General features: G+C 52.2%; 2 protein-coding genes across 6 annotated transcripts; one reads left to right on the top strand and one right to left on the bottom strand.

Annotated features, from left to right (window-relative positions):
* Positions 1–16: 16 nt before the first annotated feature.
* Positions 17–1,888, top strand: ERFE (erythroferrone). Its single transcript, XM_075417292.1, has 6 exons — positions 17–434; positions 612–787; positions 899–1,007; positions 1,081–1,171; positions 1,284–1,362; positions 1,696–1,888. The coding sequence occupies exons 1-6, from the start codon at positions 17–19 to the stop codon at positions 1,792–1,794; spliced, it is 972 nt and encodes a 323-aa protein (XP_075273407.1). The 3' UTR covers positions 1,795–1,888.
* A 2,991-nt stretch (positions 1,889–4,879) lies between these two features.
* Positions 4,880–17,275, bottom strand: ILKAP (ILK associated serine/threonine phosphatase). Of its 5 annotated transcripts, none has more exons than XM_075417831.1 (14): positions 17,163–17,275; positions 16,401–16,466; positions 15,934–15,990; positions 14,777–14,889; positions 14,171–14,212; positions 13,980–14,037; positions 13,741–13,867; positions 12,608–12,714; positions 12,034–12,127; positions 10,041–10,128; positions 8,752–8,873; positions 6,854–6,973; positions 5,410–5,491; positions 4,884–5,193 (listed from the first exon to the last, which is right to left on the bottom strand). In XM_075417831.1, exons 1-14 carry the CDS (start codon positions 17,206–17,208, stop codon positions 5,053–5,055), a joined length of 1,263 nt encoding a protein of 420 aa, XP_075273946.1. In that variant the 5' UTR covers positions 17,209–17,275; the 3' UTR covers positions 4,884–5,052. The 5 variants fall into 5 exon arrangements, with proteins under 5 accessions (XP_075273951.1, XP_075273946.1, XP_075273947.1 ...); XM_075417832.1 differs by having other exon boundaries at positions 13,980–14,034; XM_075417834.1 differs by lacking the exons at positions 13,980–14,037; positions 14,171–14,212 and having other exon boundaries at positions 4,904–5,193; positions 14,767–14,889.
* Between the last annotated feature and the right edge of the window lie 216 nt (positions 17,276–17,491).

The following is a 17,491-nucleotide window of genomic DNA, read 5'->3' as shown; positions in this document are numbered from 1 at the left end:
CGGTGGCGGCTGCGGGATGCGGCTGCGGGAGCTGTGCCTGGCGCTCCTTTGCGCCGCCGCCGGGACCGGCACCCCGGGGGCGGCCCGGGAGCGGCCGGCGGGCCCGGGAGCAGCCGCGGGGAGGGCGGCGGAGGCGCGACGCGGGGGGCCGGGGCCGGCCGCCCCCCGGGCCGGGGGCGTGGAACCCCGCCAGGCGTGGATGCTGCTGGCCGCGAGCCCCGGGCCGGGGAGCGGCGGCCGGGCCCGGGGCAGGCCGGGCGCGATACGGGATGGGGCGGGGACGGGCACAGCAGCGGTCCCGGCCGGTGGCCGGTCCCCGGGAAAACCGGTCCCGGCTGCCTCGCAAGGCGGAGCGCCAGGTGCTGCCCCGGCCCGGCCCGGGGCCCCCGCCGCGCTGGAAGAGCTGCTGAGGGAGCTGCAGCTCCTGCTGAAAGGTACCCACGGGCCCCGGGGATGCTGCAGGACGTGGGGGGCCGAGGGCGACATCGGGGCAGGAGTGGGGACGAGGCCCTGCGGGGCTGGGTGGCAGAGCCAAGCGCAGTCTCATCATGGGACCAGGAAAAGCCAAGGTTCCTTCCTAAAGCCAAGACCTGGTCGGGTTTTCGGGTCAGGCATGGCAAAGACGTGCAGGAAGGCCTGGGAAGGGTGTGAGGAAGAGAAGGAACGCGGTGAAGGCAACCCGCAGGCCAGGTCCCATCATCACGTGGAAGCAGCCTTCTACTGCCGGACACGTGAAAACATCTCCGTCGAGCAGAGAGCACGGCAGGAGTTGCGGCTCTACTACATCGTGAGTGTCCAGCCAGCCGCCCCTCCCCGCCTGCAGCATCTTTCTGCCCCCGGGGACACCCACCCTGGCACAGGGGCTCGTTCTCTAACCCAGGCCTTTCCCCATGCCCAGCCGGAGAGCAAGGAGATGTTCCACCGCGGCTCGGGGCTGAATCTGACCAGCGGGCAGTACACGGCCCCTGTTGCAGGGTACTACAGCTTCACTGCCACGCTGCACATGGGTGAGCCCCCGGGCATCCCCCACGGCCCCTCCAGGGAGGTCTGGGATGTCTCTCACCCTCCCCTCTGTCCCAGTGCGCAGCGAGCAGCGGAGGAAGGGGCAGCCGAGCAGTGGGAATCGCCTGCAGGTGCTGATCTGCGTGCAGTCCCGCTGCCAGCACAACAGGTAGGGCAGGGAAAAGCCCAGCCGGGAGAGGGACCCTGGGCCAAGGAGGAGTCCAGCGTCCCGGGGGAAGGAGGGACACGCTCTCCCCAGCACCACCCTCCCTCTTCCACAGCAATTTAGAGACCGTGTCCTGGCTGGAGAGCGGTGGTGACCTTTTCACCGTCTCTGTCACCGGAGTCCTTTACCTGCAGGTTAGTGGTGCCAGCTCCACTCGGGACTGCGCCAGGCAGGAAGGTGCCTTCTGTGACCCCAGCTCCAGGGCTGGGTATCGAGTCTGTTCTCAGCCCAGCTCCGAGCCCAAAGGACACTCAGGACTGAGGTCTGCTGGGACACTACAGCACATACCATGGCTGGGCCACCCTATTGGCCTTCATCTCACCCACTTCCTAGAAGGAAGCGGGGTGAGCAGCCCGTCCAGCTCTCGGCTGCTGCGTGCAGGACAGAGCTATCTCCTTTGCTCTGCCAGGCTGTGCCCAGTGCCCGGAGGAGGTATCCCAGCCCCATTAAGCCCTCTTTCCTTCCAGGCTGGGCAGTACGCTTCTGTTTTTGTGGACAACTCTGCAGGCTCTCCCCTCACCGTTCAAAGTGGCTCCGATTTCAGCGCCGTTCTGCTGGGGGTGTGAGAAGGTGCTGGGCACCACGCAGGGAGCTGAACCTGTGCCAGGAACAGCCAGACCCTTCCCTCTGTCAGCCACCATCACACCTCCCCTGCTCAGCACCAAGCCCAGGGAAGACCTTTCGCTCCTCCAGGCTGGTCCGATACTGCTTCTACTGGAGAAGCATCTGAAGCTGGACAAAAGATCGGGGAGGAAAGGATGATAATAATAATAATAATAAAAGCCTGACAAGGAGCTAAAGGAGTTCACGTTTATCTAAAAGCTAGGGCTAGAAGTTTATCATCGAAAATGCTGCTGATGACGGCAGCAGCCAGCTGCTTTCTCTGTGCAGCTCCGCTCCCGCTGTGCCAGGCACTGGTGCCTCAGACGAAGCCCTATGGCTCTGTTTTTACTCAGTGGATTTCCCTGTCAAGCTTCTCAGCAGCCGCAACCAGATTTTTTGTATCGCTTTAGCTTCTCTGCAGTGTATTAGCAGTGAACGTTTGCTGGCAGAAGCCAACGTCCTTTGCAGCTACTCTTCAAAGCAGAGCAGTGTCCTGATAATGCTGCACATTCGATTAAAGCAAATTCCTGTTCTGTGGCCTTCCATGCCAGGCGTTCGTGGCCTGTGGCACAGGGCCCAGGCCATGGGCAGCGCAGATAGGGTCCTTGCTTCAGCTCTGATAGCCCTCTGAGCCGAGGACAGGCACAGGGCTATGTGCCTAAGCAAGGGCTGCAGGAGGGGTGCCCAGGCAGGCTGGGTGTGGGGCAAGCGAGCTGCACGTTTTGTTTCTTCGTAGCACGTAGCACTAGGCAAGTCGTGCCAGCAATGCCGCAAGATAGCCCGAACTGCACCCAGCCCCACCTTCCCTGAGGGACCTCACACGTAGGCAGGGGGGAGGCAGCCTCCTCACGCATGACCTCGCTCACAAGGGCTTTCCTGGCCCTGCTTGGCCATCTCTGCAGGTTGCGTCTCCTCAAGGAGCCTGGTGAAGTAGCTGTTACTACAGCTCTTTGCGGGTTTCTATCTGGAACAGGGGCTAAATTTAGGTGTTGGCAGGAGGCTGGAAGCTCAGTCAGGCCCAAGAAACGGGAGCTGCATGTACAGCACTTCCACATGGGCCACCGCGGGGTGGTGGTCCCAGAGCTCCCCACAGCAGCAGGATGCTGCTGAGCAGTGAGGCAGGGAGCTTGTTTTCAGGAAACCTCTTGCAGACCCCACCCTACCAGGAAATACAAGCAAACAGCTTTCTGACTTCCACTAAAGCTGGGGTTGAACCCGTCTTTTGAACTGGCTGGCTACTCACAAGCATGGTGAAACCTGCTCCACAGTGCTTCCTTTTCCCCTTTGCCCTGAAAAAGGGACAATATGATCCATTTTATGGAAATCATTATTAACTGTATCATAACACTGTGTATGATGTTCCTAGCTGGAGTTGTGCTTTCAGTACACTGTCTGAAGGGAAGGAAAGAAGAGTTGTAAGAGGACAGACGGGGAGAGAAGACAGCTGGAGAAGATGGGCTGGTACTTCTCTCACCAGCTCTTGCACTGGAATTAAGAGGGGCCTCCTGGAGTTAGCACCAGAGATGGGTGCTTGGCTCGGCTCTCGCAGCACAGCACACAGCTCTCCCCAGTGCAAGAGCTGTGAAAAGCAGAGAGGCAAGAAGGGAGGGCGAGTTGCCCTTCCAAGATCTGCTGTCAGGGTTTCTCTTCCCACAGACTGAATAAGCTGCATGCTGCTTCGTCTTGGCTCTCCAAATTTGGATTTCGAGAGCAGGAGCAGCAGCACGTGTTGTTAACATGGGCAATTCCCTCTCAGCTCATCCTGCAGTGCAGCCTCACATCAGAGTATGCAGGAATTGCTGGGAGAAGAACAAGCTGGCAGAGGCAAGCGCTACCCAAAATACATGCCAGGGACCTGCCTCCTTCCTCAATGCTCTGCAGATGTGGAGAGTTAGCATGAGCTAGGCTGAGTTAGCCTAACTGTTAGCAAAAACCCATGAACTTCAACTGACTTCAGCTGCAGCAGAAATAGGTTACAGTCAAGCCACCTGTCCCAAACAACAGGATAGCTTTTGCATGCTCAAAAAAACAGATAGCCCAGGATCCGGGACCATCTCCCAGAGCTCCAGGGAACACAGGGAGCCAAGAAAGCCCAGGAAGCCTCCCAACCCTGCGCAGGACTATGCACAAAACAGCAAGCACCACCGCACTGACCCGCCCGACTCTCTCTGGGACTGCACCGTGTCTCATGCAGAGCGAGGAGGCTGCGCAAGAAAGCGCTGCACAGACCCACGCGCTCATCTCGCTCACTGCACCATCTCACCCACAAGACAGGAAAGTTAGGTAATCTGGAACTGAAGTGCTTTGGGAGACCAAAGTTTAGCTTTCACACTGTCATTTGGTCTTAAGCCAAATTTTCTCTGGAAAAACAGCACACCGACTCTCCACAGCGACAGCTGGTAGAGGAATGGGGACGGGATGAGATACCAGACACTTAATAGCAACAACTACCTAAAACCCGAGATGCCTGCTTCTCAGATAGCACACAGACAAGCACAGAGCCTGCTCTTACCTCAGCTGTCTGGCAGGCCCATTTGGTGAAAACGCTGTCCCAATAAACATCAGAAGCAAACTCCAGTCACTGTTGCCGTATCACCAACTAGGATAAAACCCCAATGTTTTCTGCAAGCAGAGGGAAGGTACACTGCTGCTCTGCAAGCGGTGTTTGTATCACCCAGCTGCAGGCAACCTCACAACCCAGCTTCAGAACCAAGAGGTTTCCTTCCCAGCACTAAGAGGAGAGCCCACACTGCATCCCAAGCTGGTGGCCTGGGGTACTGCACAGTCCGTATGGTACAGCCCAACCAGGAGCTCCCACTGAGTCCCAAGAGCTCAGGACTCTCCCAGGACCTCATACAAAGCTCAGGGAAATGAACACCAGAACTGCACCGTTTGGAACAGCTGGCAGAGCTCATGCCCACAGATGCCTACTCTTGCTAGCACCTCTACCAAAGGGATTTATTTGGTTTGCCAAGACATTCATGGAAGGGTCGACAGGACAAGAGATTTCCACACAGGCTGATCCACTGTGGCAGCCACTTAGAAAACACTGCTAGCCATGTGAGCTAAAACTATTTAAAAAAAAACCAAACCAAAACCTTTATTTACACGGAAAAGCACCCAGCAGGACCCTCCCTCCCCCAGCCACATATGCACACACCGACTTCTCCCTTCCCTTCCATCCGCCGCAAGCTGAGGACCCTGCTGCTGCACCTGGTCCCTCAGTGCTCTATCCGGACCACCATGACCGTGACGTTGTCTGCCGACCCTCGCTGTACTGCCTTGTTGGCTAGTCTGTTGCACGCAGCTTCGTATCTAGCATCTGCTTCTAGCTTCCCTTCTCTCGTCTGGATGTTCTTATCCTGTTGGGATGAGGAAAGACAACGCTGACTGCTCCCAGCAAAGTGCGTAGGTGCAAACACATGGTAATTTCCAAGCATGCAGAAGCAAAACAAATAAGGACAACCTCAGGTATAAGGGAAGATACCATGGCAGAAGTACATTTCTGCACGTCAGAGTCATCCCACTTCATGCCGCCTGCACTGACAAACCCAGCCCCCATGCTGCCTTCTCCTCACCTCCAAGCAGGACACAATGAAGTTCACAGCTTCTTCTGGTGTAAAGACTTTAAAGAGGCCATCACACGCTATCAGAATGAACCTGGAAACCAAGTAGAGACAGGTTCCAAGGCTGCATCTTTGGCTTCCCAGCTACAGCAAAATCCCTCAGAGCTATTTTATGAGTATCCACACTCCAATCCTAAGAAAAGATGCCATAAAGCTCATCTGAAAATCCCTCAGAAGCACCAGAAGTTCTCTGGCGCTCCAGAACCTACAATTCATGGAGCTGAAGCAATTCAAAGTACGGGCCAAAGAGCCAGACAAACAATGTGAGACCTAGATCAGGACATCGTGGCAGTCCTACTGACACTGCACCATTAGACAAGACCATATACTCTGCTGGAAAGCTCCATTATTTCGCTAGGAACCACTTCTTTCCTTTGAGTCCTTTTCATTCACGTATTTTCCCTGTGAAGCAGCTAATGCAAGAAAACACATCCAGCTCAACACCTTCTGTGCATCCCTTTAAATCCTTTACATTTCTGCGCTCCTGAGGTATGTGATAATTTAAATAGAAATAGTCAAAAGAAAAGTGAGCAGCTTAACCCAGCAATAGAGGCATAACTGTGATCAGAAAACTCTCCCACCAGGTAATTGCACAGGCTGCAGAAGGTCGAAGGGATATAAAGCCCAAGGCAAGGAGAGCTGCCTCCTAGCTCCCCACCAGAGGATGGGGGAGACAGTCCCTGCCTGCACAGGGGATTGTATCAGCCTGGAGCCCTAACCAAAGTCACCAGACAAGGAAAGCTACAACCATCCTGCAGAGGTGGCCAGCCTGCTAGAGCAGCACATGTCTCTGAGGACTTCGTTTCAGAGCCTGTTGCTCAGAATATCTTTAGAAATATTTTAGTAGATCACTTGATACCGAATTCTAATCCCAGAAAAAGCAGTAGTACTGGGTTACATTCTCACCTCAGAGAGCCTGCAGGGCCATAGTAGCATGAAAGCTGACAGCAATTTGTCATTGCCAAACATATGTTAGAAAAGTATCTCAAATCTTCAAATATCAGACTCAAATACAATGCTATTTGTGGGCACCATAGACCAGACAGGGATCCAAGAACTCAAGCCTTAATGACCTGCTTGAACACTGGTGTGTGAACCTATTCAGAGCATGAAGGAAGTCTAAGGCTCATGTATGTTCTCACTGCTGCGAGGCCAGTTTCTCCAACAGGAGCCCTCACAGTATCTCTGCAGGGCGAGGCAGCAGCATTATCCCACTACACCAATAAGGAACAGGAGCAGAGAGACATCAGCAGTAAGAGCATCCTCTAATTCTGGGTGATCAGTCTGAAGTGCCTCAGCGCTAACAGCAGAGCATACGGAGTCGTGCAGCTTGTGCTGCTTCTGCCGAGCAGAGCCAGGACACAGCCAAACCCCCCTGTGCGTGGGCACGCTTTACCTGTCGTTGTGCGTGAGTTGGCAGCGTTTGATATCTGGCACGGAGATAACACCACAGCGTTTGTACTGGCCATCCCCAATGGAGCGGGAAACCTCCAGCACTCCTAGGACTCTTCCGTCTCTGCACAAGGAAAGAAAACATTGAGAGCCCTCCCCACACACGCACATCACTGCACTGCCTGACAGGGACACTCTTCACCGTGCATTCAGCTGCCTCATACAAAGCCTGACCCACTTCCCCAGCAAGTTCAAATCTTCAAAGTCTCCTTCCCTTTTTTTGCAAGTTTGTGGGAAGTTTTGGGAAACAAGTGGAGAGCGGAGGAAGAAATGAAGTCAGGAAAGTTCGAGGTTGCTTTCCGTCTCCCTGCCCTCATTCAAGCCCTGCTTAACCTAGCAAGCCAGGGCAGTAAGCGTTATATGCTGAGCTGAACTCCCAGAGGCAGAGGTTTGAATTCACAGATTATTTTTTGGCGTGGTGTCTAGCAAGCTGCCTTTCAATAGAAGCACACAGTGGCAGCAGGCAAGACCAGGTCAGAGCCAGCAGCCCCTCCTGTGCTCTGCCTATCAGGACGCTGACCCCTACAGACTGGCTCAACTGGGGGCAGTTCCAAGGAGTGTGAACCATGGCACTTTCTCCTGATCGCTTGGTCTTTACTAACCACTGATCGCAGCAACCAGTCCTGTGAAACCCAAGTTACAATCCTCCTTAGGAAGCAGTTTCGTTTGCTAAACTTTTCTAATTGAGTGCTGCCCTAACAGAAGTGGATTTCCATACTTCACCTTTCCAACAATCGAGCATCTTCTCCCCCAAAAGGGAGAAGGTGCTCTTCTGTGCACTCTGTGAAGACACAAGCTGATTCACCTCGTAGTTAAACCAGCCCTGCCTGATGTGTAAGCAAGAAGCGAGGCACATCAGAGATCTGATGCTCACATGCTTTGTGACTTATCTCTTGGGTCCAAAATATTGAACTACAAGCAATGGGAGTGGCTCCAAGGCAGCCAGGGAGATGTTCCCCCAGTTCTGAAAAGAGCTAACAGACACCAGACTATCTCTTTCCTGTGTGCAAAGATAGATCAGCGCTAAACATAAGCAGAAGCATGTGCTCTCCAGAGATAAGGGGAACAAGGCCCTCCAGACATGGAAGTGTGACAGAACTGAGCCCACCCCCACCCCTCCCCACCCTGGGGGGCATTCTGCCTCTGGAGGCACTAAGATACTTCACCTGCACCGAGTCCTCTCTTGTGAGGATGCCATTAAATCAATAAACAGCCTTCAAAGAAGGCAGAGAACCTAGCCAGGGAAATCAGGTGCAGCTGCCCAAACAGCCATGCACACCTACATGCACAGGAACATGAGAGTAATCCCACTCTGGCTCCAAAATACTCCTGCCTACTGCAGACTACCTCAGTGCATCAGCTAACCCCCAGGTGAGCAACACCAACCGACACCGAGGGCTTCTCATGCTCTCTCAAACCATTCCCCCTCTTACAGGGCAAGGGGCGAGAGGTGATGCTGCAAGCAAGGAAGTGAGTTCTGTTCAGTGCCACAGTGTGCAGCAAGTGATAACTTCTTGAATAATCTAGTCCAGCTCTGGAGGTCCAACTCTGCAGGTCAAGCTTAAGCACATCCATGCTTGCATCGCACTGCCAGGCTTTCACGTGGGTTCCTGCCTTTACAGCACAGCACCCCGCCACCATGTTAAGACCCTGGGAAACCAGCCCAAGCCACTGAATCCTTAGACATCTCAGGCACCTCTGTGTCTCCCACAAGCAGCAACAGATTCTCTCCAGGCTCTCCCTAGCATGAGCGCTGAGCTCAGGAAACTCCAGAAACCCAGTGCTCAGCCCAAAGTTGGGCCAGGGTTTAGATCTGCTCACTCACCCCCTTTAGGCACTTACCTGACATTTCCCCCAGCTTTCTGTATCCGCATACGCTCCTCATATTGGGTGGGGTTGTGCTCCTTACTGAGGCTTAAGGCTGCGTGTTTCTGACTCTCTTCATTATAACGACACAGAATCGCCTGTGCTGACAAAAGACCCTCATGAGTAAACAACAAAACTACAGCAAGAACTTCTTGAGAGAGGGCTGCAAGTTGCAGTGAATGGGGCTACATCTGGCTGGCGACCGGTCACCAGCAGTGTTCCTCAGGGCTCGGTCCTAGGCCCGGTGCTGTTCAATAGATTTACCAACGATCTGGACGCAGGAGTTGAATGCACCGTTAGCAAGTTTGCTGATGATCCTAAACTGGGAGACGCTGTTGACACTCTCGAGGGACAAAGAGACCTTGCAGGGGGATCTGCATAGGTTGGAGCATTGGGCAATCATGCCACAATCATCCACAGGAGCCAGCAGCGTGCCCTGGCAGCCCAGAGGGCAGACCCCACCCCGGGGTGCATCAGACACAGCCCGACCAGCCGGGCAGGAGAGGGGACTGTCCTGCTGCGTTCAGCGTCGCTGCAGCCTCACCCTGAGTGCTGTCTGCAGCTCTGGGCCCCACCATTTAAGGATGATGCTAAGGTGTTTGAATGTGTCCGGAGAAGAGCAACAAAGCTGGTGCAGGGCTGGAAGAAATGTCTGATGAGGAGCGGCTGAGGACTCTGGGTTTGTCTAGTTTGGAGAAAAGGAGGCTGAGGGGCAGCCTCATGGCTCTCTACAGCTTCCTGAGGAGGGGATGCAGAGGGAGGTGCTGAGCTCTTCTCCCTGGGGTCCAGGGACAGGACATGTGGGAATGGCTCGGAGCTGTGCCGGAGGAGGCTCAGGCTGGACCACGCCAGAGGGTGGTCAGACACGGGAACAGGCTTCCTTGAGAGGTGATCAATGCCCCAAGCCTGTCAGTGTTTTAAGATCATTTGGACAATGTCCTTAACAACACGCTTTAACTTCTGGTCAGCCCCAAAGTGGGCAGGCAGTTGGACTAGATCATCAGTGTAGGCCTCTTCCAACTAAAATATTCTATTCTAGATACTGAGATATTTAGCGCCACCAAGAGAGAGCTCCACACACAGTTGTTTTACACTACGGGAGACAACACAAGTACCCTGCACCCACCCAAATCAAGATGCTTTGTAGGAAGAGTTGGGGAGCTCATGGCCACTGGCATATCCCCCACGAACACCTTGCCCTTCAAGACGAATAAAGCTCTAAGAGAAATCAAGATGCCAGCAGTGGGCTTCACCATTCTGCTTACCCGGCTGTCCCCGAGGTTGGCTATGTAGAGAATATTGTCAACAGCTAAGACACAAGTAGCTGTGGAGCCATCTTTCCATGCTGGTTTCCTGAAGTGAACAAAAATTAGATTACTAACGGGGAAAACAATGTTTAAGAAGTTAGTCACAGAGTGCTCCTGGGGACTCAAGGAAGTGCCATGTGCCAACATGCAGCAGTCAGCTAGCATAAGCACCCAGCTGCCTGCAAGCACCCAGGGAAACTGTTGGTGGTAAACAGCAAGCTGGAGAAAGACAGAAGAGCTACCACCTTCTGAATGCATGACCAATGTCCAACTGGTTCAAATACTGCCAGTCACACTCTTCACATCAACCCTTCCTCACACCTCCCAAGAAAGCTCATCTGTGGCTGGAACAGGCTCAGCCCCAATGACTGCCCAGAAGCTATAGCATCACGAGCAAATAAGTACCCCAAACTCCTCCTCTGGAGGCCCCTTCTTTGCAGCAAAAGGAAGACACAGCCAGGACCGCAGCAGAGTTGCCTTTCTTTTCGCTTTTGTTTCCCTTCCTTTTTTTCACAGTACTCCTGCCCACCTGCCCCAGTCCTCAGCACCCCACCTCACCACCAACACCACTCATTCAGTCACTCTCCTGATATTTCACTTGCTGTAGTTAAGCTTGTATCTCCATCGTGCTCGGTAAAACGAGAAGCGTTTCTTAGATTACAGCTGCCAGACTAGTCCTCCCCACAATGCAGCCCGGCTACGATGCCAGTCTTTACTGAAACTAGCTTTGAGAGACTGATTTCTACACATATTTCATCCAGTTCTTCCTAACTTTGAAGGTGTGGCTAAACGAAGATCATTCATTTTGTCATCAACACAGCTATCACTAGCAATCCTTGGCAGTGCCTTTGTCGTAAGTCACATTTCTGACAAAAGAGTGACTGGTTTGGGAATGCCACTGTTGTGACAGACTCAAGGAAATTTTTTCCTTTTGCCTGGTCAAACTTCTTGATCTGACTAGGCTTAAGATATGAACCAGTCTGCAATTTAATTAAAAATTGAAAGTTTGCAGGGAGTCTCAGAATCAGCTGCATCAACAGTCTCTCCATCTGTGTTAGAGGTATCACTGTGAAGTAAAAAAAAAAACAAAACAAAACACCAAAACCAAACCAAAGCACAAATGTGTAAAGGACTGATAACAAAGTGACTGTATTCAAAATGCAAGCAGCATCTTCCCTAGTCCACACAGTTGTGTCACTCCAGCAGAGACTGAGAGAAGGTAAGAGTCCTTGCACTCAAAACTCAGCTGGGAGGCAGGCTGGCATTGATCCTATAGAAAGTAGCTGCTGTGCTTTTCAGCTTTGGTTTAATGTTATAAACAAGTTCAAGATGAGGGACATTTTTCATCAACATGTCTGTTCTCAAAAGAGGTGAAAAAAGCAAGATATAAACTTATATTGGGAGAGTTTAGTCTTTCAACATTGGGCATTAAAAATTACCTCAGAGATGTGCTCCAGCCTGGCAAGCACATACTCACTAACAGGAACGCAGCTCTAAAGCAAGCTGCATACAGCAGGCTCCAAACTGCTGCTCTACAGATACCCTCCTGACACACCTTCACGCTGTCAAGACAGAGATCCCGTCTCAGGCAGTACTGGGTAAGTCACTTCAGCAACATGGTAAGTGTTTAAAAAGAAGGCAAACAAGATGCCCTGGAAAGGACAGAGGTGCATTCTTGGTCATGCTTTGGTTCCTTCTTTATCACGAACGTGTATTTTAGTCTAAGGGGTCCTACAGACCGCTCACCACAGAGTAAGACCAGAACATGCTGTGATCTAGCTCTCGCAGGCACTCAGCTGGCAGTTACAGCCTGGCAGGGCTCAGCTGTACGGGGTTTCGCCAAAGCACAGACACAACTCCAGGCTTCCTCTGCCCTGCTCAGAACTAAGGCCTGTGAGATGCAAGCTAAGAAATACAAACGCATGGGAAGATGGGAAGCATTTACACTTACTGGCTGGATGCCTGCTTTAGAAACTCTTCATCTGTGTGCTTGAAGGTGTCCAAAAGACATCTCTTCACAGTTTTCTCCACGCTGACTACCTCACCTGTCAGACAAGGAAAACAGCACCTAAGCTTCAGCTAAAACATATCTGACCTATCCCAGTTCCTCGCTTTGCTCATCCAACATTCAATCAGGCAGTGCATCTCTCAGACCCCGTGCAGATCAGCCAGGGCACGTCCTGGGCTCATGCTACCAAAATGTGCCTGGTAGCATGTATGGAGAATTTATGACATACCCCTCTCCCCCACAGGCATATTTTCACACTTGAAGTGGCACTGCCAAAACTGGCAACAATGCATGTCACACTTGCTTAGCGGTTCACAACTGACTACTTGTACCCTTGTGTGTAAAAGGCTTCCAGCCATCTTCCTCAGGAGACAGCGGAGTCTTGCAAACCCACTGGGAAAGAGGGATGGGAGCTGCACAAAGTATGCCCAAACAAATCAGTTTCTCTATCCACCAGCATAATGTCAAGGCAGAAAAGGTGATGGTTGTCCTACAGCTCTTATTCCACTCCTCTCACCTTTAGGAAATTTCTTAATCAGGTTTTGGTGCAGATTCTGTGCTGCAAATTTTGAGGCTCGGACTCCCCCGTGGCCATCAAAAACAGCAAAGTACGAGACACGTGTGCTGTGAGGGAACAAAGAGTAGCAGAAAGGGGCTAAGAAAGGCTGTTAGCCAGAGGGTGAAATCAAGTACATTCATCTCCATAACACCCTGGCGTTGGCCAGACTGCATAAATACTGCACTCCAAGGCACAAACAAAGGTAGCAAGTCTCTAAGCTCACACATTCAAGCATTTACACAGTTTACACATGCAAGCACCTAGTTGAGAACTTTCTTGTAATTTTCCACCCCTGAAGAAAATGAAAGACAGAAGAGAGTTTATAGACTAAAACCTGGCATAAAAGCAGCTAAACATTTCACCTCCAGGGCACTGCAACTCCCCAGCACTACACAGACATCAGTCTTATCAATTCTACAGTTCTTTCCATGTCTAAACTTGTTGAAACCATGCTACAGACAAAAAACTAAGATCCCTCAGCACACAAAGCTCTCAGGAAAATATTAGTTCAGAAGCTAAATCCAGTATCAGGATGATGCTTGAGAGCATTCCTTTAAATATACATACCGCCCCTACACACACTTACATGTGTTACTTTGCCAAGAGATTTAAACTTCTCAAATGAGAGAGTCCTGACATCTGTCTTCTCTTCTTCAAGTGTTCCCCACTGTCACAGTTAGGGTTTTACACACTGTAAAATCCCCAAGGCAAGGCCTGATTACTTAGAATTAAACTGATGGTCTCTAAACATCCATGCATACATTTCAGTAACAGAGGCTCAATATATCAGAGTTATTGGACCCTCACAATCCTTGTGAAGTCAGCAACCAAATCCACTGGGCATCACCCAAAGGGAGGTATTTGTTTATAAAACAGTCCTGTGATTTGCCCGGGAACACAGCTAATCATTCAACCCAGGTGTCCCAATAACAAGCCCAAGCCACACACCATGACATAGGTGTAGTCAAGAGCATCAGCTGCTCAAAGCAAAAAGGACCACATCATGAGCTTAGGTGAAGCAAGCTGGAGCTCCTTCACCCCTGTGATGCCTCACATCCACAGCTTTACTCTTGCAGTTGGGGCCCACTTACATTTGGGAGGGCAGAGGCTGGCATTCCTCGGTGATATCATTTAAGATGACATGTGCATCCTGCATGTCTTCTCTTTCACCTTTCCTCTCTGCCACATAACCCTTCAATCCAAGAATGCCCACTGACCCTAAAGGGGAACAAAGCACACAGACACACAGGCAAATCAAACTCCCCCATCTCCTCAGCTCAGGGTAAAAATCAGTAAATCAGTGACCACTTTTCAGCTTTCAGAACCCTACCCTGGCACTGCAGCGAAGTATGGCCCCCGTCCTGCAACAAAACATCTGGCACCTTCTGCTGAACATGATATATTGACTTTGTAACACAGGTTAAGTGCCCCCAAGGTCAGCAGCTATAAAAGCCACTTGCCCCCGTTTTGGCTGGCAGCTGTAGCCAACCAGGACTGCTGGGCATCAGACAGGGCTCTTACCAAAATGGGGAGGGGAGGCGGGGGAAGCACGTGGCACTGAACCTGTAGATTAAACAAAGCACAGCTTTAAAGAGGGTGCTAAGCACAGGCAATCAGGGTCTGCTCTTTCCAGAACATCTCCTTTCCTTTGTACCTCTGAACATGTTATTCCCAAAGCTGCAACATAACACGCAGGCACCTGCACAGAAGTCAAGTGTCCTATACATAACAGCAAGTCTCTCTCCCTGGCTTTCTTAGCAGCCATCCACTGGAGAGATCTGTGGACGTGGCAAAAGAAACTGGTGTGGCTCTAGCCTTCCAGAGGTTTCACAACCAATCCCCCTCTTAGCAGCACAGGAACTCATCCTGCAAAGGCTGAGGTGCTTGCTGCTCAGCTTCTGCCACTTCAGCAGGGCCCAGTAAGAAGGCCTGGGCGAGCGAGGCAGAGTGCCAAGGAGCTTGAGGGGCTTCCACAGACCGCCGCAGCAGTTTGTTCCCTTTGAGAGGCTGAAAATGCAAGCAGACTAAAGAACCAAAGCCTAGCTTTGGTCTGGACTTACTCAGCCCAATGACAAAACTAAAAATCAAGTACATTTGTTTTCAAGCTGTCTGAAAACCTTTACAAACTTTCTTTTCCACAAGTTCTTCCCTGCCATTCTTCTCTTCCTCCTCCAAGGACTTTCTCTTCTCCCCTTTCCCGTGGCTCCCTGCTGGTGAGACCTGCTCGGTAGCACTGGAAGCTGAAAGAAAGCAAAAATGCAGACAGCTCAAGCTTTCCAGCTCTCTTTTACTTGCATAAATTCAGCAGCAAGTCCGTTTACACCAAACCACTCTCAGGAGTGCAGGCTTGCACACCCACACAGTATCAAGTGACCAGCGTTATTACTGAACAAGACACACTAACCAACCACAAACATGCACACACAACTTCACTCAGCACATGCAACCCACAGCACACATCGCTGGCTAACCCAGCGAGCACCGAATTGATCACTTTACATTGTGTGACCCTACCTCAGGCACAGTACAGTTGTATTTGGCTGGCAGGCTGTTGATTTTCCCCAGCCAACCCACAGTTTGTTTCTTAGCTACCAGCCTTTTTTGCAGTTAACTGCTCAGGAAGCTAACATTTCAGGTTGGAAATCTTCTAATTTTTATTATTATTATTTATGTCTATGAGTTGTGCCCACAACACTGCAAAGTGTATTTTATTACTCTGCATACGCATATTCATTAGGGGTTTTAGAAGACAGGTCATAAATTAAAGCTAGCAAGCAAAATACAGTTCTCATGATGTCAGAACCCTAGGCTTTTCATGCTGGAGACTTATTCTCATACGGTGTAGTGAATTAGTTCACCTCCTCCCAGGTGCTAGCAAACACTTGGCTACATGGAGAAAGCCTTGCCAGACCTGCAGTCTGGTTCTGAAGACCTTTACAGCTAGGAACAGGAAGGCAGTCTATGGCCACAGCAGAAAAGCAACAGAAGCCAGGGCAGTGGCAGCACTGGGCCAGCGCTGCCTTTGCCCTCAGCAAGCACACGCGTGCTTTCACTGCCAAAGCCAGGAGCTTCCAGGCACAGATGACAGTCTGAGGGATGGACTTCTGGGAACAGACTTAAGTTTACTTTTAGAGTCAGAATCCTGATTTAGACAACAGGGCACAAACAGATTGCCACGACCAGCGTCAGCCAACCCAGACATCAGGTTAACTTGCTGTGTACCCAACACAACAGGCTACATCAATGGGTTTTCCTGAGAAGGGCAGGTCAGCAGAGCTCCTTACCTGTGTCACCACTGCTGGCTGGTGGAAGATCATCAAAGAGGAAAGAGCCTCCTTTGTCTGGAGCACAAGAAAAAAGCAAGAAGAACTAAGCACCTTTATCCCTTTGAGGGAATAATTTTCTGTGTGTGCCCCTCCTGAGGTGTAGAAATTATAAAATGCCCGTCTACCAAAGCCAGCCAAATTTGAACTTCTGTTACCAGATGGTGGGGGCAGACTCAGGCCTTACATTTGTTTTAGGAGTATTTATACGGAACATATTATGGAATATCTGTGGAACACCTGTAACATTCTGGTTCTCAAAAAAAAACCACAAGAGGGAAGCAAATGCTCTGCACGCTGGTGCTGACAACCCAACTGTCTTTATCCTGCCTAACAAAGAAAAAGGTTCATATAAGTTTCACCTCAAGAGATGCTGATGCAGAAAACATGGGAAGCCCAAACTAATGGCAGGAACGGAGCACCCATACCTGAGTCAGCACTGCCGGCTGGTGGGAGATCGTCAAAGAGCAGAGGCCCTTTCTGGGCTTCCTTCCCTGTAAGACAGCAGGGCAGAGTCAGCACCCACTGCAGACACCAAGGGGCTGGTTTCTGGAAGGACTGTCCCCCAGGCAAGCACAGGTGGGGTAACTGAGGAGAGCCTTGGCTACCTTTCCTTCATCTCTAGTTTAGGCAGGTCCTTATATCAGCAACACAAACCCCTGCCTGGGAATGACGTGAACTTTTATTTCAAAAACAGGTTTTGGGGTTTTTGCTTGTTAGGAATCCACTCCACTCGCATTCACATCCCTCAGCAGCCCGATCAAGATGTTATAGCATGGGTGGAGCCCAGAAAGCACCAAATTATTTGAGGTAACACCAACACAGCTCTCCACAGACCCATCACCCGCAGCAGCACAGAAAGGGGAAAGGCTCCAGCACGGCCTAAACCGCACGGGTAACACTGCAGCTGAACGACCCCGAGGGAAGAAGGAAATCACACAACCCCCCCCCCCCACCAAACCACACACCCCAAACTCTGCCATTTCTCCAGAGACTTTTAAGGCACCCCCTCCTGCCGCCGCCCCCCCCCCCCTCCCCAGGCCAGCCCGGAGAGGCTCGCTGCCACGGCCGCGCTGAAGCAGGCCCGGCGGCCTGTCAGGCCCTGCCAGGGTCAGGCGCCGCCCCGGGGCCGCGCCGGGCAGGGCAGGACGGCAGCCAGGCGCCCGCACCAGGGGTCGCGGCCCCCTCACCAGCCGCCGAGGAGCCGGGCTCAGGGAGGTCCCCGAACAGATCCATCCCCGCCAGCAGCGCCGCCGCCGAGGCCGCTTCCTCCTGCCGGGTGCCGCTCCGCTCGGGTGCCACCCCCCCGGGCTGCCAATCTGCCCACGAGGCCAATCAGCGGCCGCGGACGGGCCGGAAGTTTGAGCGCGGCCCGCCGGCGGCGGGGCGGGAGCGGAAGGCCACCGTTGGCCCCGCTCCGCGAGGCCCCTGTCAATCCCCCTGGCGGGAGGCGGGGCGCCCCGTTAAACACCCACGCCGGGCAGCAGCGCGGCGCCTTCACCGCCAATGGAAAGGCGAG

The sequence above is a fragment of the Opisthocomus hoazin genome, chromosome 4, assembly GCF_030867145.1.
Source record: "Opisthocomus hoazin isolate bOpiHoa1 chromosome 4, bOpiHoa1.hap1, whole genome shotgun sequence".
In the NCBI taxonomy this organism is placed as follows: Eukaryota; Metazoa; Chordata; class Aves; order Opisthocomiformes; family Opisthocomidae; genus Opisthocomus; species Opisthocomus hoazin.
The sequence above is the reverse complement of the archived record's forward strand: the minus strand, read 5'-3'. Positions and strand labels throughout refer to the sequence as shown.